At 39.1% G+C, this 27,192-nt stretch overlaps 1 protein-coding gene across 2 annotated transcripts in view; it reads left to right on the top strand.

Moving 5' to 3' along the window:
* Window positions 1-27,192, top strand: part of DEUP1 (deuterosome assembly protein 1) — a gene marked incomplete at both ends in the record, with an annotated part of 74,992 nt that overhangs the window by 5,001 nt on the left and 42,799 nt on the right. For both annotated transcript variants that reach the window (XM_084895392.1, XM_084895391.1), the window contains 3 exons: window positions 11,852-12,023; window positions 13,399-13,494; window positions 21,810-21,944. In XM_084895392.1, coding sequence (XP_084751518.1) covers window positions 11,852-12,023; window positions 13,399-13,494; window positions 21,810-21,944 — 403 coding nt within the window. The remainder of the gene's footprint in view (window positions 1-11,851; window positions 12,024-13,398; window positions 13,495-21,809; window positions 21,945-27,192) is intronic.

Genomic DNA, 27,192 nt, shown 5'->3' with positions numbered 1-27,192 from the left:
TTTGGCATACTGAATTTTAACTATAAATTGCCTCAACCATAGTAAGACTTAACCTTTAGTAATGCGTTTGCTTCCTCATTCCCTTATCCCACCTATAAGAAATAATCTGGAGTTCTAGCTCCTGGTTGCTATTAATTTTTATAAACATTATTATACATAGTTTAGTGTTAATTGTTATTTTATTCCTTTTTTAAGAATCCTTTTTTAAACAGCTATAAGTTTAATTGCATTGTTATTAATATTATTTATATACAAAACCTTTTTGCATTGTTATTACTATTATTTATATACAAACCTTTCCTCTGTTCTTAATTTAAAATTTTTTTTGAATTTACTTTTAATTTGACTGAAGTATATCCTTAGGTAATCTTTTCATAAAAATAAATGCGGGTTATATACTTTTTAACTTTTTTACCTGTCCAAATGTCTTATTTTTACTTTTAAAACAAACTCTAACATGACTCCCATTGTCTTAAAGAATTGAGTATTGCAGGTGGAAAAGCCAATGCAGTCCACTCTCTCTTTCCTTCCTTTGTTTTTCTTTCTTTCCTCCTCCTCCTCCTCCTCCTCCTCCTCCTCCTCCTCCTCCTCCTCCTCCTCCTCCTCCTCCTCCTCCTCCTCCTTCTCCTCCTTCTTCTTCTTCTTCTTTAATGTCTAGAAGTTTTTGGATTTCTGTTTATCCTAGAATTTTAAAATTTGTCAGGAAAACTTTCTAGGTACGCATCCTTTCTTAATAATCCTTCATAGCACATGATAAACATACTCTAAAGATTCAAATTTCTTCAGCTCAGTGAAATTTTCTTCTATTTATTTGATATTAGTCTCCACTGTCTTGTTTCATTCTTATCTCCCAATTTCCATCATTGTCTTTTTTCTCTATATCACAGAGGAATTTCTTGAGTTTTCTCATTTTTATTTCAGCATTGATTTCATTTTGGGGTTCTTTTCTGCCACCACTGAGATCTTTAGTGTTGACAACCATGTTTATATTTACAAGTATTTCTTTTTTTGTATGTTTATTTTGTTGTTCCTTTTGCACTCAAAATTGCTTTATTTTAAATCAATGCAATATACCCTTAACTCATTAAAATATGAATAAGATTGTTTGAAATTATTTCTTGATCCTATTAGCAATGTTGTTACAATCAGTTATTCTGTGGATATGGCTTCAGTGTATTTCTTCACACCCTTCAATTTGTGCCTCCCCAACCTCTAACAACTGCTCCACAGCCCCACTTTTCTCGAAGCCTCTGCTACTCTACAACAGAATTAAAGTAGGTTTTCCAGAGAAATCTGCCCACAAACTACAGTGCATCTGCAGCTGCCTAAGGGTTCAGGCAGAGCTGCCAGCCAAGGTGTAATACAGTCTAATATTTTTAAGATTACTAAAGCTTATATTTAATGCACTTATATCTGACGGTTATTCCTAAATGGCAATTTCACAAATGCATTAAGCAATACTAAAGTCAATGAAACACATACATACTAGTATAATCCCCAAATGTACAAATTCTGGAGTGTTGTATAGACAATAGTGCGGTGAAGGCCTGGGGGTAAGGTAGGGGCGGAGGTGATCAGTGATGGGAAGGTTAATGAGAGGAAGGGGACATCTGTAATACTTTCAACAATAAAGATACATTTAAAATAATTAATTAAAATTAAAAATGTTTAAAGTCAATTTCCTTAAATTTGTGGATGCACATATGAATTGAAAACATTTATCCATATCTTTCTTTACTTAGTTATACATATACAATGTTTAAAAAGTCATTTTGTTTTTTATCAGTTACCAAAAAACAGCTCTCTCCTGTTCCCTCCCCAGAGGCACTTCCTTTTGGCTAATTCTATTGGTTATCTTCTTCATGTTATCTCTCTAAATAACATGCTTATATTGCTACCTCTTGATTTTTCTGTTTTAGACATCATCTACTGACAACCACAATGATTATTTTTCATCACACACACCACACACACACACAGAGCCACACTTCTGATTCTTCCATTCTTCCAATACATTATGATCTTGGTTGGGTCAATATTCTGTTTGTCTCACAATGGCTTTAACATGATCTTTACCTCTGAGCCATATAGTACCCTGTGATTATTTCTCGTCTCCTGTACATTTTGTTTTTCCTGATAATTCCAGTATCTTGATTACAAATGTCTTGAAGTTTTCTTTTTTTCGGCATAATTTACTTCAAAAAAAAAATGTCTTTCTGTTTGGTTTTGACCTAGTTGTGTGAATGGTTTTCTTCAAATAGCTGTGGTCCCTGGATGCTTGTTCCTATTAAGGGGCAATAGAGTTGAAAGCTGACAGGAAGCTCCACATACATGGCAGGGCGCTTTGCCTGGGGTCTTTACTGTATGGTCATCAGTCTAGTGTCTTTCATGATCAGTCTCAGGCTGATCAGAGCCAGAAAATACTCTTCTAAATTCTCTTGATTGGATATATAAGTTGGGCTGCCAGCATTTACCCCCTACTTCCAGAAATACCTACTTGGGTTGTTTCTGGACTTCCCCTACTCTCAGCTCCTTTATGTTTGTCCTGGTAGGTATAACTGTAGAGGTTGAAAATACCCCCTTGCTTTATTTTAGTAGGATTTTGGAAGGAAATGAAATGTGTATTCATCTATCGTCAACCAAAAGTCTCATTTTTCTCTACTGAATCATTTACTTTTTATTCTGTGACTTACATCTTAGCCATTGATCTCATTCATTGAATCTTATCAAATCTTTCCTAAAAATCTAGGTACTGTTACATGACCTGCCAAATTTTTTATCTGCTGTGAAAGTCATATTTTCAAAGAACCAAAGCAAATGAATATTAAAGCATAACTTCTTATATCTAAATTCAGAAAAAATACTTTAAAGCACTACTCTTCTGTGCGTGTCTTTCTTAACCTTAAAAGTGTCATTTCCCACTCTAAAGTATATTAGTTGATAACAGGTTATATTTTTTATAAATTAAATACAATTTCAATTATAGTTTATAAAATAATTCTAATGTAAGTCAATATATTGGTAGTTTAGTAAATTGTAGTAATGTATTATTTTTGCACACTGAAAATTCTTTTTAATTTGATTGACTCTCTTGCTTTCTGAATGTCCCAAACTATACCCCATTTTTCTTCTCCCATATTTTATCCTCATCCACCCACACATATTCCTCTTCAGAGTAATCAAATTTTACAAGTTCTATTATCTGAAGAAAAAAGGTGAAGTGGACCTAAGGTAAAATCCAACTTTGAAGGTAGATTCTGAAATGTTAGCACAGTGTTGAGTTATTATAGAAAGTCAATGAGTGATTCTGAAAGGAAGAAAGGAAACTAGGAAGGAAGGGAGTGGGGGAGATTGGGAAGTGAGGAAGGAGAGAGAGGGAGAAGGAAGGGAGGAAGGGAGGAAGGGAAAGAAAGGAAGGGAAAGATTCCTTTGGAGCTAATTAAGCTGTCCACTAGACATCAGGTTGAGTACCTTGTAATGGTGAGTGAGAGGAATGTGTAGGACAACAACAGCAACTGCTGTGTCCCTCTTTTAAATAGCTTCACAGCAACTTCCATTATATTTCACAGGCCAGATTTTGTTGCATGGCCAGGCCTAGCCCATAGGAGACTGAGAAATGTAGTTGTGTTTTAACTGGACACAATTCCTCTCTGAATAACATCTAAGCTCCATTAGTAAGGAAGGAAGGATGAATGTTGGGTAGGCAACTAGCCACATAGGAGATAAGAATAAGGTACAGATTTGGAAGTTATCAGAACAAGCTGGCATCAGAAGTTTCATTAGAAATTTCCACTATCCGGGAAACAGTATATTTCTTAGTTTTCTTGCATTGGAAGAACAGATTTTGTCAATATTTGCCTAATATTTTCATGTAAGGATCCAGTGAAATAACTGGCTCTATTTTTAAATAGAAAATGGTGAAATGACTATCCTTATATGTACTAACACTGCAGTCTCTCATCATATAAACCTTTTGGAAAGAGGGAATCTTAGTTGTCCTAGCAATCGGCTTATAGAATCCAACCTAATCCACATGTAGATAAACATTTGTTTGTTATTAATTGTATCATATCTTTTTATGTAGTAACTAGTGACCCTGTGCATGGGGATGGGGTGTCCCTCAGCCTGGCCTGCAACCTCTCCAATCTGGAACCCCTTGGGGAATGTCTGACTACTAGTTTAGACCTGATCCCACAGGGCAGTTGGACATCTCTCTCACAATCTGGGACCACTGGCTCCTAATAGCTCACCTGCCTGCCTGCCTAATCCCCCCTAACTACTCTGCCTGCTGGCCTGCTTGCCCCAAACTGCCCCAACCCCTGCCACCTTGCCCCAACTGCCCTCCCCTCTTAGATTGATCACCCCTAACCGCCTCTGCCTGGACCCTGCCACCATGGCTTTGTCTAGAAGGACATCCAGGAAAGTCTCCCGGAAGGTCTCCCAATTTAATTAGCATATTACCCTTTTATTAGTATAGATGTGAAATATTTCAGATATATGTTTACAAGGATAGTGAAGTTACTTACACTTCTAGATAATTATAAAAATAACCCTGAAGAAAGAAGGTTAGTGCCTGCTAATATTTCACTGTCTTCTCACCTTATTCAATCTGTGAACCAAGATGTTACTTAGAATGTGATAGTTATTATAGAAAAAGTTTACCTGTAATGCAGATATTTTAACAGATCTTCCATTCTTTTCAGAAAATAAAAAAGGAAATTTTTAAATTTCTATGTGTCTAGAATTATAATAAAATATTGATAGAGGCTTGGAAGCTATCACATTGCATTTTATTTCTATAGAAAACTTCTTTTGATGATTACGGTAAGGCTTTAGAATGAAGCCTTTCTAGGTACATTTAAGCTTGCTTTGTGGGGAAGTGGGATTTTTATCTCCTTCACACCCCAAATTAAGGTTATTGCAAATGAGAGAGAATGGGCTGACTATGAGCCACCATCTCAAATATGCAGTAAAAATAGGAGTTGTAATGTTGTAAATAACATGAAGTAAATAACCTTTTTTGGACAACAAGAAAAGTGTTTGAGGAAAAGCCACTTTAGCTATAATTCTGTAGTTAATTATGAACAAGGGTAACCATGAAACTATGAGCTAGAAGTCAAAAAGTAATAACTTTCACTACTGTTTCAGGAGACAGGTGACTAAAGGGCAGGCTGGCGTCACAGACGTGTCTGCGGGAGTGGTTGTGGGCTCCTCCTGGAGTCTCTCCCGCTGGGCTGTTCCTGTCTCTGGTGTGATACAGCATTTGATGTGCAGCACAGGGTGTGTGAGCCACCGAGGAAAAGTTAAACTACACTTATAGCCAAATGGAGAATAATGTAACTAAGACAGATACACATGCAAACATTTTAGAATGAATTTCATTAAACTGTTTTGAAAAAGTTAAGCCCTAAGATGATTCCTTATCAGCCTTTTGGAAACTCATTTTCTTAGACTCTTCCGTGTCCCATGAAATGATCTCCTCTTGCTCTTTTCTCTCTGCTTTCCTTCCTCTCTCCCTCCCCTTCCTCTCTGCTCACTGCCACCTTTGTCCTTTAATCCTCCTCTTTCCCAAGCTGAAGATCCATTTCTACTCAGACATCGCTCATGTCCCTAACTGAATTCACTTTTTAAATTTTTTAAAGACTTTTTTTTAATCCACTTCTCCTCTCCAGTTTGGCGATGGATAGGCTGACCTACATCCCAGTTTTCCCAGAATAATCACTGTTTACACCTGTTTTCCTGGCATAATTATTATAAGCGCCCTTTTCAATTTCAAAATTGTCCTGGTTTCAGTAGCAGGTTATCTGGTCACCAGTGCGACCTGTCTGATGAAGGCTTGCCTTAGGAACCTGCATGTAAGCCCATGATGTTACAGGACGCTGGTGTGACACATAGGCCCATGCACCTTACCCCGGCCTGTTCACTAGGCATGCCTCTCTCCGTATTCCATTCCCGTGCCCCTTCCCACATACTCACCGCTACTATCACCATTTATATCATCAGCTTTCTATGTTGCCCTCTCTTTGTCTCCAAATTTGATATCGTGATATTTCAACTCTAGGCTCACCAGACTGGTTATCACGCTAACAAGTGTCAGTGTGCCCCCTCCCCTCTGGTTTAAGGCATTTAGACCCCTGGCCTGACCCCGGGGTCCTTCTCTTGATAATTGCTCCCGAGGATAAACCCAATGAATAGTGAGGGCCGTGGTGTGTCTGTCTTAGTGTAGCGTGTTAGACACAAACCCCCAAAATAATAAGAGCCATGGTGTGTGTGTCTTAGTATAATGTATTAGACACAATCCGCCCGGTCTCCGGAGCTGAGAGATTCAGAGGGTGTCTTTTATTTTTTAATTCCTCAATCAACTATTCTAAAGTTGGAATAATAAGGTATTTGATAGGATGTTGTGAGGATCCATGAGAGGAAGTGCAGGAAAATAATTAGCATAGTGTTAGCATTTGACTAAAGGAACAAATGAAAATAGAAATAATGTTAGTGCCCAGATCTGAGAAGGGGGCTACACTAAGCCCTTTGTATTTTATTTTATATTTCACTAAGATTTAGGAGCAAATATTGATGCTACCGAGACAGCTGCTGCTATTAATTATCTCTGAAAACTGAGGAGAGGTAGGTATACAAGTAGATGGGACAATTGAATGTTTAAGGGAGATATTAAATTTGACCCAAGAATGAGTTTGATGTAAAAAGGAATCTTAGTTAAGACTCTGGAAGAGATTATCAGTGGTTTATGAGCCCCCAGAGAGGAAGCAGTGGCCACTGGGACATAGCACGCACATACCTGTCCATGGCACACTAGACCCGCCTTGGTTCACAGGGCTCATATGCTGTGCACCAGGGAACCCACAGAAAGAGCTGGGTTGGGGCTCTGGCATCATATGTTGCAAGCTTTTCATGACATTTTTATGGGGAGGAGGTAGAATTGTAAGGTTAATTATTTGAATTGTAAAGATTTGCATCTGATTATAAGAAAAAGCATTATCAGTGAGTTACTGTCACTGAAAGGGCATGGTAGTGGAATGCCATAGGCTCTGTCCTCCATCTCTTCCTTCATGACATTGTGCTAGAACACATCCAATACAATAAAAGGGTAATATGCAAATTGATCCTAACAGCAGAACAACTGGGAATGACTGGTTACTATGATGTGCATTGACCACCAGGGGGCAGATGTTCAACACAGGAGCTGCCCTGCTGGTGGTCAGTGCACTCCCACAGGGGGATCTCTGCTTAGCCACAAGCTGGGCTGCCAGAGGGATGTCTGACTGCCAGGTTAGGCCCAATCCCCTAGGGAGCAGGCCTAAGCTAGTAGATGGACACACCCGAGAAGTCCCAGACTGCAAGAGGGCACAAGCCAGGTGAGGGACCTCTTGTCTCCCCCCGCACCCCACCTCCCAGTGCATGAATTTTCATGCACCAGGCCTCTAGTGTATATATAAAACAAGAAATGTTTATCAAATGTGCAGCTGACACAAACTGGGAGATATAGTGGATATAATCTGACAGAAACAGGATCTCAAAATGTAAGCTCAGATGTTACCTCATTTAAGAAGGCTGCTGCGATAGCCCACCATCCAAGTCTGAATTCAATACCTGCCTTCTTATTCCCTTTCTCTTCATCCATCTCTGATTGTTCCTGCCTGCCTTGTGCATGTCTACCCGCAGGCAGTTGATCTTGTATCTCTGTCTTCCCAGTTCCTCACACAGTGGACCGCAGCCACTTAATGAATTCATTAAAGAACCAGTCATGAGGAGCCACACTGAGAGGCTGAAACTATCAAAGTAAATTTTAATAAGGAGACTATAAGCCCTGCCCTTGGTGCACGCCCCATAACTGAACAAGCATAAGACAGTGCCTCGGCTGCTTCACCCATAGCATGTGTGGGAAAGAAATGAGGTGTTTAGACAAGGATAAAAGCACCTTGAAAAGTATGCTTTGCCCTTCTCCCCTCCCCAATTCAAACTGATCTGTATCTGCTTGAATAAAAGGATATAGCAGCTAAAACAAAGGGTGTGAGAGCCCCTCTCCAGGCTGATTAGAGCATGCTCAGATCATACATAAAGCTCTGCGTGGCACATTTCAAGGAGGAAATCGACAAACGGGAACATGTTCAGAGGAGAGCACTGGGAGTTATGAAGGGTCTGAAAGTCTTACCCTAGTTATTCATTGTTTCACCCGTTTAATTCATGTATATTAAGCATCTAGTATTTTCCAGGCAGTATGCTAGAAGTGGGGAAAAAAATCTCTATGGGCAATTGAAGGGAATAACCAGGGGTCCTCAAACTTTTTAAAGTGGGGGCCAGATCACGGTCCCTCAGAGAGCTGGAGGGCCGGACTATATGAACTACTAATTCCTACTGTAACACCTCGGCTGCACTCACTGCCCAAAAAACCTGGCGGGCCGGATCAGACTCCACAGGCCATAGTTTGAAGACCCCTGGAACAAACAAAGACCACCCAAATGAGAACAAGCGGAGCCTGTTTACCAGTAATTCAGAGCTTGTTACAGAAAGGGAGTCAGCCGCCATCCCTTGCATTTGGCAGAGACCCGAAGGCAGGCAGGAAAGCAGGAAAGCTCTAGGGTGAACAAAAGGCTTCAGGTATGCTCCGATTGGAGGCTGTTGGCACAGAGAACCTGGAGGCAGGATGTTAGAAGGGGGGCATCTTACATGACCGATTTGGGGAGCATATTTGGCTTTCTCCAGTTGGTCCTGATTGGAAGTGGGGCCAAAAATTTAAGGAAGCTGTCAGTCACAGACCAAGTCCTGACCATTTGAGGACCGTTGCTATAGAGATTATGGGTCTGAGTCTGTTGTCATGTGTTCAGGCCATTGTCTGTATGTTCAGCCTCTAATATGGAGCACTGCGGAGAGGAGATGCAGCAGAACCTGGAGGTACACTGGGAACTGTACTCGTCATACTGATAACTGTGTTATTCCAGCACTCTCGGGTTGACTATATTGAATAGTCCCGATGGATCAAATTAGGACCAGTGGATGAAAGAGTTCTTTAGTACGGGAAATAACTTTTAAAAACTCATCCAGATACGATCTCAGTCAGTGGTTACCTGCTGAAGGAAGAATTCAGACGTAGACTGGATGACCTTTTGGCTGTGCTATGGCAAAACAGATCACTAACTTTAACATGCACCAGAATCACTTGAGATCTTGGGCTCTATCCTAGACCTGCTGAATCTGATCGGTGGGGTATGATAGACAATTCTCTGAAGAAACATTTGTAGAAGGAATGCAGACACTGCATGGGTGGTTGAACTAGATGATTGTAAAAGTCCTTTCATCCCAACAGTGTACTATCCTACCTTTTGCATAGCATAGTCTTAACCAGAGAACAAAACATTCATTCAACAATATTAATTGAGTAGCTTATATTATGTCATACTTTTCTTTGGACCTATATCTTAGTTCTATTAGCATGCTGTGTTTCTACTGCCACTGATGTGGCTCAGTGGCTAAGCACTGGCCTAGGAACCAGGAAGTCTAGGTTCTATTCCTGGTCTGGGCACATTCCCTGGTTGTGGGCTCACCAGGGGGCATGCAGGAGGCAGCCGGTCAATGATTCTCACTCATCATTGATATTTCTTTCTCTCCTTCTCCCTTCCTCTCTGAAATTAATTAAAATAGTTTAAAATAAGATAGTGATGCCGAAACCGGTTTGGCTCAATGAATAGAGTGTCGGCTTGGGGACTGAAGGGTCCCGGGTTCGATTCCGGTCAAGGGCATGTACCTTGGGTGCGGGCATATCCCCAGTAGGGGGTGTGCAAGAGGCAGCTGATCCATGACTCTCTCTCATTAATGTTTCTAACTCTGTATCTCTCTCCCTTCCTCTCTGTACAAAATCAATAAAATATATTATATATATAAAAAAAAAGATAGTGATGAAAAGAACTCATTTGTTCCTTTTGCAATGAGCAACCATTGGCGTGCTGGGACACTGGGCTGAGTTCTGGTGAGACAGTGATAAACAGACTGATATAGACCTTTCCTTTCAGAGCTTATACTAGCAGAAAAAAACAAGCAAAATGTATTTACAGTAAAGGCTGATACATGTTACGAAAAAGAAAATGGTTACGAAAAAGAAAGCTATTCTTTTTGTTCTGTTGTTTTTTACAGAGGAACTAGTACTTCCTTTCCTCAAATTGGTTTTAGGTTTTAAGTAAAACTTGAGAGTCTTTGGATGTTATCCCAGGAATGCTAAGGCTGGCACATTGTGTTTGAAACCTCTCTGCTGTCGAATAAACATTAAAGCAGGGGTCTTCAAACTACGGCCCGTGGGCCACATGCGGCCCGCAGAGGAGTCTGATCCGACCTGCCAGGTTTTTTGGGCAGTGAGCACAGCCGAGGTGTTACAGTAGGAATTAGTAGTTCATATAGTCCGGCCCTCCAGCTCTCTGAGGGACCGTGATCTGGCCCCCTCTTTAAAAAGTTTGAGGACCCCTGCATTAAAGGGACATCCCTTGTCCAGGTTGACTCTGGGTATTTTAGACAGCAACTCCAGAAATTCTGAGTTCTTTGGGTTCTAATACCTGTTGTAACCCTATTGCAATGGAGCTAATTTGCATTATATATTTCAAGCAGGGTCTTATTAAAAACAGCACGTCTTTTCCTGTGTGGAATGCAGGAAGGGTCTGAAGATGGGAAGCAGCTGCCTACCATCTAGTTCTGGCTCCGCCACTAATTTATGTGTGAGTTTGACCTCACTGGGCCTCTCAGTATTTTCAAAATGCTAAATGATCCTTAATTACCCTAAAGTTCTGATTTGGTGAAATCAAATGGAGGAAGTGCCATTTTGCACCTGCTTCTCCCGCCTGACTTTCCCCTAGCTACACAAATATATCAGAAGCCCATCACCAGCATTGAATGATGCGAAATAACTTGCTTTTCTAACACAGACGTGTGTTCTGGATGGCTGGGCTATGCTTCAGCTTCTCTGAAGGAGAGCCCGGCCTGGAAGCACCCAGCAATCTCTCTCCTCACCAGCTCTCAGTCTCCATTGTAGTTATTACCAAGGGTTTTGTTTCAAACACAGCAGACCCTCAGAGATCCAAGAAACAGCCACCTCTTATTAATAGTATCCCCATTGTAAGGACTTCCATTCCTTTGCTCACACCTGCCTGATCAGATTCCTTCCAAACTGACATTAACCAGATCACACCAAGTTCCCCGCCTGGAGCAGCGGCCCTTTAACTAGGCAGTGCCCTTGAACCTGGCCCTGCCCTGACTGGGCTTGCTCTTCTGCCCCTGACAGGCAACAAATGAAGTCCCAGTCTGCCTGCTGTCAGACCTCAAGTTACGATATACACAGGTACATGGATATTCACGTGCAAGAACCTGGAACCAGGTTTCATAATGAGAATTTTCTTTAGAATGTGTATGCTCTAAAAATGCTATTTATTTATTTATTAATTATTTAGCTGACTTTTATTGAAAGCTTATTTACGACATGATCCACACAATGTGGGTTAGATTCCCAGTCAAGGGCATGTACATGGGTTCTAGGTTCGATCCCTGGCAACCAGTCGCTGCGTCTCTCTCACATCCACATCAGTGTTTCTTTTTCTTCCTCCCTCCCTCCCCTCCCTTCTCTCCCTTCCATTATCTCTAATAAAGTCAATGGAAAAATATCCTCAGGTAAGGATTAAACAAAACAAAACAAAACAAAACAAAACAAAAAAAACCTCTAGCTTTCAGACTTCTTCCTATTCACATAATTTAACAATTTGAGGAAATAATGATTTATTCAGAGCCAAGTAATCATTTTTCTTGTCCTCACGTTCAGCTTTTTAAAAAATGCATTTCACTTTTCTCTAATTGGCAGAGCTTCTCCCTGTGAGGCTGAGCTTCAGGAATTAATGGAACAAATTGACATCATGGTCAGCAACAAGAAATTAGACTGGGAAAGGAAGATGCGGGCTTTGGAGACAAGGTTAGATCTCCGCGATCAAGAGTTGGCAAATGCACAGACTTGTTTGGATCAGAAGGGTCAAGAGGTACTGAATGTTTGCATTAATAAACATTAATTCCTCGGACTATTATAAATAGTACTTAGTCTATCAGACTGTTTTTCGTTCCACATAGTTTTTATGCGGCATCAGCAATAGCAATTATTGCTCAGAATTCTGTCATAATGTGCTAAATGTGTTCCAACAAAATAAGTGGCAGAGCCTAAACCCATAAAAATGTGCTGATGCAGACAGAAATATAGTATCAATGCCATTTAGAGAAGTAAACACACGGTACGTGGGTGCAATGAATATTGCTGGCAAGGTAACATGTCAGTGCTTTTGCTGCTGTAGAAACATAGTTGTCAAAGCTGGGTCCTTGGACAAGGCAGAGTTCAAGAGCATTGGTACTCTCTAATCCACTAGAAAAATACTAGTATGTCCTAAAAGAAGTGAGATGTCAAGAGTTTGGTGAAGGATATGTGTGTGTGTGTGTGTGTGTGTGTGTGTGTGTGTGTGTGTGTGGTGGGGACGGGTGTGTGTGCATCTGGCACCCACTCACGAGGCGTGCCCTCAGCCCCTGGGAGGCTGCTGAGGTTGTAGCAGAATGTGTGACACTCGCAGGCCTGCAGAGGAGTTCAGGAAAACCACATGCTTTACCGAAGGTGGACCTTGGTGTCTGTGGATCTTTCCTTTGGGAGAGGCAGAAGAGAAATCTTTACTAATCATATATGGTCAATGTGTTCAGCAGCCACTTTTCTACCTTGTAGGCCTCTCACGGAATCTGGTTTCTGGCATAGCTAACGATGTCATTGTTCGGTGTGTTTAACCGAGTAACTGGCTCTGGTTTCTCTTCAGGGGACATGTGCGGGGCCTGTTCCCTCACTGCCACACCTGTACTGACCCAGATGTGTAAACAGATGCCCCTCCTGCTTTCAAGCAGACAAATTCTGTAAGCCAAATTCTGGTAGACACTTTTTTTCATATGTTAGTTCTTATAAAAATGTAACAATTATTCCATCGTCCTGCCAAAGCAGAGCTCCCATGGAAGGCAGTGGGGCTTAAAGGAAGAGCTGAAGTGTGTCGGTAGAGCTTCTGCCCAAGTACCGATAACATAAGCCTGCCAAGAAGACAGTGCAAAGGCAATTCCACACCTTTCTGTGAAATGGGAGGTGCTGAGGATCTCCTGTCAAACATCCAGACGGTGCTGTCCCGATGTGTGCCCAGTGGAATAGCGCCAGCAATGTTTGTTTCTTGTGAATTTAATTATTAATGGCTATTTTAAGCACTTTAGTACAAATATTTAGTATCCTTGGTTTGGTACAGCAGTTTTATTTGAATTGTACCTCTCTCTTGCACATTTTTTTTAACTTTGTCAGGCAAAATTTAGCAAAGTCAAAATTAAATTTTATTCTTAATGCAGGTGGGATTACTTAGACAGAAGTTGGACACTCTGGAAAAATGTAACTTAGCAATGACACAGAATTATGAAGGACAACTGCAAACCTTAAAAGCTCAAGTAAGGAGACTCGTTCATTCAATATCACACATTTTGATATATGTTTTGACCTATAAAAATTGTGTTGATTTTTATTAAAATGGATTGTTTTAAGTGCAAGCAAAAGTTCTTATATTTTAACTGGAGGTTATATGTTGGGCTCTGTCTTTCATTGCTGCACAGGCATTGATTTTGTCTTTTATTAGGTTGTCAGCTCTGTATCTCATTAACTACTAGCATACTCCTACTAATAGCTTTCTGTTTATCAAATGGCTTGTTGATTAATCTATACTAATAAAGGGTAATATGCTACTTAGACCAGATAGACCAGAAGATATCTTCCAGTCATCTGGTCATCCTTCCAGACAAAGCCACAGTGGCAGGGGCTGAGGCAGAGGCATTTAGGGGTGATCAGATAAGCAAGGGAGGGCAGTTAGGGGTGATCAGGCTAACAGGGGAGGGCAGTTAGGGGCAATCAGGCTGGCAAACAGAGGTGATTAGGGATGATCAAGCAGGCAGGCAGATGAGCAGTTAGGAGCCAGCGGTCCCAGATGTCCAACTGCCTGTTTAGGCCTGATCCCAAGACGTTCCAGATTGGAAAGGGTGCAGGCCAGGCTGAGGGATGCCCCCCCTCCAGTGCACAAATTTCATGCACCGGGCCTCTAGTTATATAATATATAGCTATGTGAACAACAACACTAAAAACATAATTAGTATTTTAGAGTAATTACTCCTTCATAGGGAAATCTTTTTCTAAGTCAGTTTAAAATATGCACATTTGCTAATATGAAATAGATCATTGAAAGAACAAAACTGGGTTTTATTACTTTGTTACTGAGAGGCTGTTTCAGAAATGATAGGGCTCTGCACATATAATGAGAAGCATACTGCTTTCCTTCTTATTTATTCCCATATCTCCTCTGGGCTAGAAAACAGTCTTCTTTTCCCAATCCAGATAACACATAAGGTGACAATCATCTGAGCATCTCAGGTCTAGTAGATGATACATCCTTGCTAACGTCATAAATAAATCAATGGAAAATATGCTTTGGTCATGAAATTGTATTTTACAACCGACATTTTTTGGAGTGAAAACATTTCACAAATGATAATATATTAGAAGGAGCCCAAAGTAGCTAATACTCTTCCTTAAGTACCCTTTTTAGGGAGGTTACCTGCCATTAATATTGGAATATGAAACATTTGATGCCACATAATAGGTATGATCTTATCAGTCTTAGACATTTTGCCTGCAATTGAAGTAGCTGCCACTAGGTGGTGGCTTGAATTATAAAACATGGCTTTTCCTTGCTAAAACTAAACATTTAACACGTGAATCAACCTTGCATTTTCTATAAAGATAAAGCTCTAAATCTGCAACACAAATATGAAATCTCCATAATTGATCTGGAATAAGGTTGAAAATATATATATACAAGTTGAGTATGATCTCTACATTATATTTCATGAGTTCAGTCATGCTTGCCAAGTCTTTAATTTCTTGCATGTTTTTCTTAAGTCTGTTGTTAAAATGTTTGGGGCCTTGTTTACAAGTATTGAACAGTCATTTAGTATATGAACCCTATACATTTGATGCTTTGCTTGACTACTGGCTAACCAAGAAATATCTTCATTGCAATGTCACATAAATTTGTCCTGTGAAAGACTAATATTGAGAGTTCAGGAAATGTCTACTCCTCTGCTCCTGGATAGTCACAGTGCATATTAGCATGTTAGGCGCTGTGAGGAGTCCTGCTTTAAACACATGCATGTGGCCTTTTTAATCCATCATTCTCCAAACATATTTGAGCATGGAACTCTTTTTATTTTTAAACCCAAGCATACTAACACTGTAGCACAGTATTACAACATAAACACCATAACCAGGTGTTCATAAAACACACTTTGGAAACATTACATTATTTGTCGAGCCATCTGCTCCCACTGCTGTTTTCTGCTTCTCTTTTCTTCTCTGGTTAAAAGAATGGAAAGAAGAGAATTAGGGAGGGAGAACAGAAGAGACAGAAAAATGGAAGGAAGTAAAAAGACAAAGAGGAGAAAGTACTATGTACTGACTTGGTTTGTATAATAGCTAATAATATGTCATTTCTTTAAACCAGAAAATGCTGTCTTGTGGCAAACATGCTTTTGTGGTTGCTAGCTCACTCTCCTGCTTCCTTCTTTGAAATTCCTAGTTTATTTAGAATTTCATTTTTCTAAAATACCTTAAGGATACACTTTACTGCACTCTGCCTTTGAATAGCTCAACTCTGCCAAAGCTTTCTTGTAGAAATTGCTTTTTTTTAAGGGGATATTTTCTTTTCCTTCTAACCATTATAAAATTGTGATATGTATAAATTTTTTTTGAGATTTCCACTTCTATAAACATGGAGGGGATTTACTTTTCCCTGTCTGTCCTGTTAAATGCAACAAGAAACCCTGGACTTTATTTATGTCCTTGGTTTCTAGTTGACTCTGAGAAGGAAAGAGAAGAGACAGACAATTAGAACCATGGGACCCAAGGAACAACATGATAGTGAGTTCCCTGGGACTTCTATTGGCCTCTTATGTCCCAGACTGAGTAACAGGGAACCCGACAACCTAGACACTCCAATGGCCACAAACAAAAAGAGCCCCAAAGAAAGACTCCTCTCTTCAGCCAAAAGACAGTCTCACAAGATTAAACATGATTACAGCCAAACACGCCAGAAAAAAAAGACTACAACCCCAAAACTCATCCCACCAGCAGAGACTCAGTAGACAGACTAGCCCAACCCAGACCCTCTTTTGTCTGGGAGGCATCAAAGAAGATTGAGTGAAGAGCCAGGAATTTCATTACCATTGGGCACTAACAAAGCCCCCCCCCCCACACACACACACACACACAACCCCTAGTGTCCGTAGAGACCATGTGAGAGCCTAGATTCCTATGCTCACTTGCTGGTGATGATGCATGCCTCCTCCTCCCTGGAGTGGTATGGGGAAGCCTAATGAGGAGTCAGGTTGCTCACCATCCCTCAGTGGTAACAACGCAACCTAACCTCACTGCAGTATCCCTGAAGGCTGTGTGAGAAGCAGTAACAAGGCACCTGTGCGCCTCAACCTGAAGTCCCACTGCCACTCAACATCAACAAGGAACACCTTTCCCGAGTTACCATAAGGCCACGACCTAGATTTCCACTGCCAGCTGGCAGTAATGATGTAGAATGCCCTTTTCCTTGCTGGAATGTTATCAGAAGAGGACTGCTAAAGCACAATCCTATTAATAAAGGCCAATGTGGTCGTCACGCCCTCATGTTGTGATGCCCTCATGCTGCAACAAGTGATCGCCATGAGGGTGTGCAGCAGCCGGTGGGCGGTGCTGCATGCCTGTGGGTGGGCAGGGGCTTGACGCTGCATGGGTGGTACAGAGGCGGGACCCCCAGCTACGGCCTATCTCTTTGGGGCAGTCCGTCAAGGAACCCGGATGGGTGGGCGGGGCCTATTTCTTTGGAGCAATGGATTGCGGGGCACCCACACTGTCAGAGGGCACAGGCCAGGCTGAGGAATTACCGCCCCCCCCCCCAGTGTATGAATTTTGTGCACCAGGCCTCTAGTACTTAAATAAAATCCAAAGTGTCATAACACAATACCCCAAAAATGTGTAGGTTTCAATTTTAAAAAAATCACTCATTTTACCAGAACCAGAAAGATCTTAACTTAGATGAGAAAAGATAATCAAGTGATGCCAATACTGAGTTGAAACAGATGTTAGAATTACCTGACAAGGATTTTAAAGCAGCAAGTATAAAAATGCTTCAATGAGCAATTTACAAACATCCTTGAAACAAACGGTAAAGTAGAAAATTTTATCATAGAAGTAAAACTATAAGGAACAACCAATTATAAATTTTATAACTGAAAAAAATAACCAAACTTAAAAAAAAAAAAAGTAAATGGATGGGCTTATAAGCAGAATGGAGAAAATAGAGAAAACAATCTTTTGCAAATAGAAAAATAGAAATTACCCAATCTGAACAACAGAGAGAAAATAGATTAACAGAAAATTAACCTCCAGAACACATAGTAGTATACAAAAAAATTGAAGATCTGTGTCATCAGAATCTCAGGAGGAAAGGAGGGCAGGATGTGAATGAAAAAGTATTCAAAGAAGCAATGGCTGAAAAGTTTCAAAACTTGGCTAAAGATATAAACTTACAGACTCAAGAAACTTAGTGAAACATGATAAACCCAAAGACACGTCCACCAAAAGAACACCTCATGGTCAAAATTCTGAAAACTAAAAGACAAAGAAAATATCTTGGAAGCATCAAGAGAGAAATAACATCATACCTGTAGGGAAAAACCAATTCAGGTAGTAGATTTCTCTCATCCAAATCCATGGAGGCCAGAAAGAAGTAGCATATTTTTCAATTTCTGAAAGAACAAAAATATCAACCCAGAATTCTATGTCCAAGAAATCTGAGAATGAAGGGAAACTGAGACATTCTCAAATGAAGGAAAACTAAGAGAATTTGTCACCAATGTACCTACCCTGAAACGATGGCCAATGGAAGTACTTTTAGCAGAAATGAAATGAAAAAGAATCCTGACACATCAGGAAGAAAGAAATAACACTGGAAAGAGTAAAAGCATGGTTAAATATCATAGCCTTTCCTTGAGTTTTCTGAGTTGACAGCTGATGCAAAAATGTAAACAATGTCTAACGTGGCTCTTAGTGTACGATGAGGAAATACTTAAGACAATAATGTTATAAATGGATCAGGGTAAAGGGGCATGAAAAGAAATACCATTTCTATACTTCATATGAACTGGCAAAATCGCAACACCACCGAGATTTGCGTTAATAATGTACATATAATATCTAGAGCAACAACTTAAAAAGCTATACAAAGAGTTATCTTCAACACTACAGGTAACTTAAAATGGAATTCTAAAAAAAATGTAAATTAACCCGGATGAAGACACGAAAATGAAAAGAGAGAAACTGATGGGGGGAGGAGGGGAGGACGACTATAATTATAGATAGAGCACCTGAATTAACCTGAAAAATAATCATATTATTTTAAATCTTAGAACATATATACTTATGTGAATAGGGGGTTACGTTTTTCTTAAGTTTCCTTTTTAAGGCCTGTGCGAAGCAACTAAGGAGTGACACCGCTGTGAATCCAGCAAGCAGAACCGATCAGCATGGTCAGGCCGACCCAGCGGGAGTCAAAACATCATCCCATCGCCCGATGATGAAGGACAATAGCTGACATCTGTTTCAGCCTCACTCCGGCCTCTTCCCCTTTATAAACCTGTCCCCTGCACCTTACTGTAAAGCAGGACTTGAATGCTTGTAAGTGCCCCATCTTCTTGGTTGGCTAGCCTTCTCAATAAACGCCTTACATGATTCAATCCTGCCTTCTTTAATGGACACAGCAACAGGCAGCCCAAGCCCAGGTTTTCCGGTAACAAAATAAAAAACTGGAGAACAAATTAAAACAAGTCAGGCTTAAGCCTTAATCTCAATAACTACATTAAATGGAAACAGTCTAAATATACCAATTAAAAGATAGAAAATGACAGAGTAAATTTTAAAAATATGACACTATCCTATTCTCTATTCCAGAAATTCACTTAAAATAGAACTATAGGTATACATTGAAAGTAAAAAGAAAAACATACCAGGCAAATATTAATTAAAAGTGGTGCCAGGATAACTCAGTGGGAAAAGACTATTATCTTTTTAATAAACGAGAAAGATTCAACTGAATATCCACAAAATACAAAAGAATCAAGTTGGACCCTTTCTAAACCATAAAAAAAAAAAAATTAACTCAAAATGGATCAAAGACCTAACTGTAAAAACTAAATCTGTAAAACTCTTAAAACATTAGAGTAAATATTTCTAACTTTGCCTTAGGCAACGGTATCTTAGATTTGGCACCAAAAGCACAAGAAAAGTTTGATAAACCTGACTTCATCAAAATTGAAAAACCTTTGCGCTTCAAAGGACACCATAAAGTAAGTCAAGACAACACACAAAATGCAAGAAAACATTTGCAAATGATATCTCTGATAAGTGACCAGTATCCAAACTCTAAAAATAACTTGTCAACAATAAAAAGACAAATGACAAAATTTAAAAATAAGAATATGAATAGACATGTCTACAAAAAAGATAGAGAAATGGCCAGTAAGCACATGGAAATGCTTAGCATCATTAGTCATTAGGGAGATGCAAATCAAAACCACAATGAGATAATCCCTCCACACCCACAGGGTGGCTATAATAAAAAAGATGGACAATAGCAAGTGCAATGAGGATATAGAGAAACTGGAACCCTATATATTGCCAGTGGGAATGGAAAATGATTCAGCCACTTTTGAAAACAATTTGGCAGTTCCTTAAAAAGTTAAACTTAGAGTTTCCATATGACCTGGTAGTTCTACTCCTAGGTATATACATAAGAGAAATAAAAACATATGTCCATACAAAAACCTGTATAAATGTTCAGAGCAGCATTTTTCACAATATCAAAAAAAGTGGAAATAACCCAAATTTTCATAAATGAATGAATAGATGAACAAATGTGGAAAGTCCATGCAATGGAATGTTATTCAGCCACAAAAAGGAACAAAGTATTTATTGATCCATGTTATAATATGGGTGAACCTTGAAAGCATTATGCTAGGAGAAGAAGCCAGACACAAAAGACCACATATTGGATGATTTCATCATGATGACATACTCAGAACAAACAAACCTATAGACACAAAAAGTGGATTGTAGTAGTTACCAGGGGTAGGAGAAGGAGGAAATGTGTAGTCACTATGAATAGGTATGGCATTTCTTTTTGCAGCGATGAAAACGTTCTGAAATTAGTGTGATGGTTGCACAATTTTGTGAACATAGTGAAAACCAATAAATTATATAGTTTAAAGGGTGAATTTTATGGTAGATGAATTCTATCTAATTTTTTTTAATTACATGAGAAAAAAGAAAGCAGAAGTGACTACTTAATATTCAATAAAGTAGACATCATTGTCCATAGCCTTGTTTATAACATCCAAAACTGGAAATACGCCAAATGTCTCAATATGTGAATGACTGAAAAAACTGTGGTTCCATCCATACCATGGGATTGTAGTGAGCAATAAAAAGAATTGAGCTATTGGTACACACACACATCTCAAGGGCATTACGCTGGGTAAAAAGGCCATGTATTGTTTGATTTTATTTTATAACATTCTCAACATGACAAAATATAGAGATGGAAAACAAATTAGTGGTTACCCATGGTTGGAGGTGGGGGGTAAGGGTTGAGGTCACTACAAGGATACCAGGGAGATCTTGGTGGTGGTGGAATGGTTCTGGATCTTGGCTCTGTGGTTGTGGCCACACAAGTCCACATGGGTGGTAAAATGGCATATAACTACCCACATATATTGGACTGATGTCATTTTCCTGGGTTTGATATTGTACCACTAGAGGCCTGGTGTACAAATTCATGCACTGGTGGGGTCGGCTGGCCCTGCCCCCTGGTTGAACTCCGGGTAGAGGGGACAATTTGCATATTAGTCTTTTATTATATAGGATAGTTCATTAACATGTAAATACTGGGAGAAACTGGGTGAAGAGGATTCAGAACCTCTCTGTAATATGTTTGTAATTTCCTATGAATCTACAATTATTTGTAAATAAAAAGTAAAAACAAAAAAAATCTTTTGTAAACATACAGAAATTTCCTCACAGATGTTGATAAACCATGCTGTTTTAATTTATTATTTGACAGTAGGAAAAGAATCAAAAATATAATAGTGTAAATTATAAAAAGAATTCTTGGTAAGAGAAATATACCCATTTTGATATTTAAATTTCCTTAGGCTTATATCAACATGAATAAGTAATTTCTGTTGTTTCTATCTTTTAAATTCAGTATTCCATTTTCCTGAATAAAGCATAAGTTGGTTATTTTCTAGATTGAGATACTGACAGTATAAGGTGGCACTAAATAAAAGTAAAGAAAAAACCTGACTTTTTAAAATTATGAGCTTTACTATACATATGGTTAAGCCAAACTGAACAAAACATTTATCACGGGAGCCGCTGTTTAATTGTGCAGTTAATGAACTCCGAAATTTACCTGGGAGCTGAATTGTGTTCTGCTTCAATAACTCAGTTTTAATAACTGGTTCTGTTTGCACTAATTGGGACATTTAAGCTTTACTGCATTTTCTAATCATGACTTAAATTTTCAAAGAGGTACACGAGAAAAGAACTCTGGTGAAATCAAGTTAGGAATTACCAATAATAGTAACATGATAGCATTCTCTATTATTTACAGTTTTCCAAACTAACCAATAGCTTTGAAAAACTGAGATTACACCAGATGAAACAAAGTAAATTTCGACGAAAAGAGTCACCACATCTCAAAGAAGAAACACCTTTTGAACCAAGTAATTTGAACCAGAAACTAGAGGTGAGCTATGTTTTCTTAGTGTCTTCACGTGTATTCAAGATTGATTTTCACTGAGGTGGTGGTGGGGGGAGGGGCTGTTTGTCTCTAGCGTACACACGGCATGTACAGCTATGGCAACAAACACCATTACAGATCAACTTCTCATTGAATACATTTTCATAGTGTACCTTCCACTCAGGCACTTTGATTTATTCAACTTTTACACATATCAGCATTTTCGGAAAGAAAAAAAAAAGTTAAAAGAAACTGCAGATGTTCAGTGAAATTGAAGGACATCCCTGGGGTCTGCTAGAGCGAACATCTAATAAATCTTTTAATTCCTACTTAATGATCAGGTATTAAATCCCAGTGAAGCCCCACAACAGTTTTCAGAACAGAGTGTGAAGCGTCAGGACTTTTTCTTTAAAGAGGTAGCGCCACTCCAGTGTAGCTATCACACATCACCTAGTCCAGTGGTCGGCAAACTCATTCGTCAACAGAGCCAAATATCAACAGTACAACGATTGAAATGTCTTTTGAGAGCCACATTTTTTAAACTTAAACTTCTCTTAATGCCACTTCTTCAAAATAGTCTCACCCAGGCCATGGTATTTTGTGGAAGAGCCACATTCAAGGGGCCAATAGAGCCGCATGTGGCTCGCGAACCGCAGTTTGCTGAACACGGACCTAGAATGTCTAAAACCTCAAACCCTTGAAAGGTCTACTATGTCACAGATGCACTCATTCTTTTCCCCTTAACTTCCCGGCCTTGGAAAAAATAAGCCAGCTGTTTTTCTTCCCTGTGCTCTTGCGGTCATGTAACAGCAGATAGAGATTCTGCTATGAAGTCCTAGTCCCTGACATCAGAGGAGTTCCTGTGCTGCTCAGTTGTTTTCTAATTCACCTCCAGTTGACCCTTATCCTGTTATCTCACTCAATGTCTTTCATTGTTCTCAAGCCCAAACCAGGTTCCGCTACCTGCCCTCCCCTGGCCAAGGATTTCAGTTTCTTCCCCGTGGTTCCTGGTGTTCCGCACCTCCCAATCTCCTGGCAGGAAGCTCTTAGGAATCTCCCACTAGTTCTTTCTCTTATTCCTCACGTTCCAGCCCAGGTTTTCCCCTTCCCTCTGTCCAGTGCCTCTCATCTCCTCTTCCTTCTATCTGAATTTCATTGCCTGGTTTGATACTTGATCATCTCATTCTTCAAATACCAATCCTTACACTTGCCTCCTAAATACATATATTTTTTAATCCTCACAAAAGGAGGGAGGGTGTTTTTTTTTTTCTCCATTGATTTTTTTTTTTTTTTAATAGATAGTAGAAGGGCAAGGATAGGGAGGTAGAGAGAGAGAGATTGATGTGAGACACATCCATTGGTTGCCTCCTGCACATGCCCCAACTAGGGGAAGTGGGACAATCAAACTTGCAACCCAGGTACATGCCCTCAAACCTGAGACCTGAGACGCTTCATTGCACAGGTTGGTGCTCTAACCGCTGAGCAACTGACCATGTCTCCTCCTAAATATTTTTAAGAGCAGAAAAAAAAAAAAAATCTTGGATTATAGCCCTAAAACCAGACTGTTACAATAACATTGTTGGAAGTTTGGGGTTTGAGTTTTTAAATTCATGCAAATTTTATATTCTACTAAAAAAACGAATATATACTTTTAATACAAAATGACTACCACTAAGTACAGTTGAGCCTCTAGGAAAACGCAGCATGCATAACCCCTGGCTCTTGCAGTGGGTAACTGAACTGGCGTCAGAAACAGACTAGCCTCCTGGGAGACGGCTAACGATGGGCACTGCGGGCACCTGTGCTTTCCCGGAAAACGCAGCCGTCCCGCCCCTGCTGGTCCATCTGATTGACTCTCAGGCGGGTTAGTGGGAGAAACCACATTCGTATAAATTGTTCAGACAAAGAAAAACTTCAATTAATATTAACTACTTTATGTGTACACTTTTTACATTTAGGAAACTAAACACTAACATAAAATTATAGTGGAAATTAGTAAAAAAAAAATAATATGACATTTGTATTTGTACAAACGTTTTTAGGCACACTATGTAGATTCAGTTTAATTTGTATAATTATGGAAGCACTTCACACAACTGTTTTTACCTAGAGCCATGCGAAAAATTAATATGTAAGAGACGGGCTGTTCCAGTTTCAGTCTGCAGCTAAGCTTTTCCCTTCGGACAAACATTTATACGCTGCTAGATAATAGAGCAATGGGAAGCAGCGGGCTCCAGTAGAACAGGACAGTTTACAGCTTAAAGCAGGTCTTGACTGACTAGTGTTTGCCCTGTGACCTTTGGGCACGTTGTTAACCTCACAGAGATTCCGTTTTATCATCAATAAATGGGAGTGAAAATACCTTATAGGTGACATTGTGGTTATGAAAGAAAATATATTTTAAGTATTTATATTCTAAATATAAATAGATGTAATAAATCTACATCTATTAATTTGGATGTGTGCTGAAACATTTAGGGGTGAAAATACATGAGGTCTGGGTGTTTTCTTAAAACATTCCCAACAAAAAAGTATTAAGAGAGAGGTGAAATAAAAAGAGACCAAACCAATGGTAATTAAACTAGTGAAGGGAACATGGAAGTTTGTTATACTTTCTACTTTTATGTAAGTCATGAAAATTTTCATAATAAAAAGTTAAAACTATCTTATAGGTGGAGGTTTGCAGAGTCCTTGACATACAGTATTTACTAAGGAAATGTTTGTTCCATTTATCAATGTTTAGTAGAGGGATTAAAATATATGTGTAGAGCCCTGGCTCAGTGGATAGAGCATCCGCCTGCAGACCAAAGGGTTCCGAGTTTGATTCTGCTCAAGGGCACGTATCTCTCCAGCCTGGGCCCTGGTTAGCATGTGCAAGAAGCAACCAATCGATGTTTCTCTCACATCGATATTTCTCACTCTCTTTCCCTTTTGTTCCACTCTCTCTAAAATTCAATGGAAAAACACTATTGGGTGAGGATTAAAATATATATACATATATATGTGTGTGCATATATGTGTGTGTGTGTATATAAATATGTAAAATAACATATAAATAAAATAAGGTAGCTTCCAATAGAAACTTTCATCTTAATAACCCTGACCCACTCTCAACTTTAAAGACCTAGAAAAGGCTTTCCAGCCACGGAAAATTTCCTCAGAAGGTTCAAGCAAGTCTACAGACTCTCTGGAACCTGAGCTAACCACCAGTCCCTACAAAAATCCTCATCAAGCTCTCAAGGTCTCTTCCGGCCCCATAGGTACTGGATCGTTGGTGCTTATAGCTAATCTTGAAGCCAATCCAGCTGTGAGACCAAGGAAGCCAGGACCTGCTGATGTGTCTGTGACACATTTCTAGCCTTGCTTGGCCTCATTTCTATCCATTGTAGAATTTGTAAGTGAATGAGGTTGTTGCTCCTGTCTCCTAAAGCGTGTTAGGAAATTCTTATTTTCAAGAGTGAGGTTGTTGGGTAGGAGGTGCTAAATATTAGTATCTGAAAGATATGAAATATCTAAATCTACCTTGCCAATATTTTTTCTTCTGACTTCAAAGGCTCCTTTTTGGGATAAAAGTAAACATCAATTTTTGTGCATTGTATTGATTTGAAATATTGCCTATTTTCTACTAGAACCAAGTTTTATAAATTTGTCACTATTACTAAGGATACTATTTTCATGTACCAAATTTTAAGTTGTCGAATGTCAGAATCAAAGTCAATAACTTTAAATAAACTGTCTTCGTTTACTTTAATATATAATTGACTGATGAACAACTAGGGAGTGGAAGTGCTGACCCTCACCCCTTGCAGCCAAAAATTCATGTACTTTTGATTCTCCCCAAAATGTAACTACTGTGTTTCCTCTACAATAAGACATCCTCTGAAAATAAGACCTAGCGTATGAAAGATAAGACATCCCCTGAAAATAAGAACCAGCGCAACTTTGGGAGAAAAAATTAATATAAGACACTGTCTTATTTTCAGGGAAACAGGGAAATAGCCTACTGTTAACCAGAAGCCTTACTGATAACACAAGTAGTTGATTAACACATGTTTTATATGTTATATGTATTATATACTGTATTCTTACAATAGAAGCTATAGAAAAGAAAAAGTTAAGAAAACCATAAGAGAAAATACATTTGCATTATTTATTGGGGAAAAAAATCCATGTGTATGTTGTGCCAAGAAGTTCAGATCCATATTGTTCAAGCATCAACTGTAGTCCATTTATCATAAAGTATTATTATATTTTAAAGGGGGGTCTATCCATATTTCTCCAACCTTATAACCACCATTCAATCTCAGGTCACCTTTAGTTACTATAAAAGCCTCCTACTTTATAGGCTTTCTTCACTGATTATTTTGGAACTCGTGGATTTATAAAATAAAAAAGTCCCCAAATGTCCTTTAAAATCAAGTCTCTATGGAAAATATGCAATTCTATCTCCTTTTCATCTTAAAATATAGCTTTCATTCTCTAAATAAGTAAATTTATTTTCCAATCATAGCCAACCCAGTTATTTTAGCCAGCTCCCAAAATAACACCAATCACTCTGACCAAATGTTATTACAGCCATCTCCAATAATACGTCAAATTCCGATTTGACATATTGTTGGAGATGGCTGAAATAATTGGCATCCTCTGCATGGCTTTTATGTTCCACTTATATTGCACTTATAATGTACAATTATTTACTTACATGTATATTTCCCTACTTTATTACATAGTCCTTGATTTCTTGGGAAAAAAATTTAATCATGAAATATTTCCAAATTCTCTTCTCTTCACAGTACCTGGTTGGCACTAGGCGCTTAATAAAAATTACCTAATTGATCATTGAAAACATCAACACATTCATGCCATGTATCTATATGCAATGATATATGGTCCAAGACTCAGTAGCTATAGAGTTTGTTTCCAACCATTTTGTTTTCTTTGCAGAATTTAGTGAGACGTGCTTAAATTCTAGGAACTATTAATGCCATGCTTTTGTTTGTGTGTTCATGGAATGTAAGTGGTGTCTGGCACTTTGTCAGGCACCATGAGGAACACAAAAGGAAAGAAATATGTAGGCCTTCCCCTTAAGTTGCTTACCGCCGGGATAGGAAGATAAGATACAATGGCCAACCCAAGGCAACACTGAGGAGCAGTGAAGTCTTCTTTGGCATTCCCAAAGCCATAGCTTAGAGTTAGGTTACAAACAGACAATCATGCTCCCTGAGTACACTACCTGAGCAAAAACTTGAAGATC

This window comes from Pipistrellus hanaki, assembly GCF_964339955.1.
Source record: "Pipistrellus hanaki genome assembly, chromosome: 9".
Classification (NCBI taxonomy): domain Eukaryota; kingdom Metazoa; phylum Chordata; class Mammalia; order Chiroptera; family Vespertilionidae; genus Pipistrellus; species Pipistrellus hanaki.
Note: the sequence above shows the minus strand (reverse complement) of the source record. Positions and strands in the feature narration are given on the sequence as shown.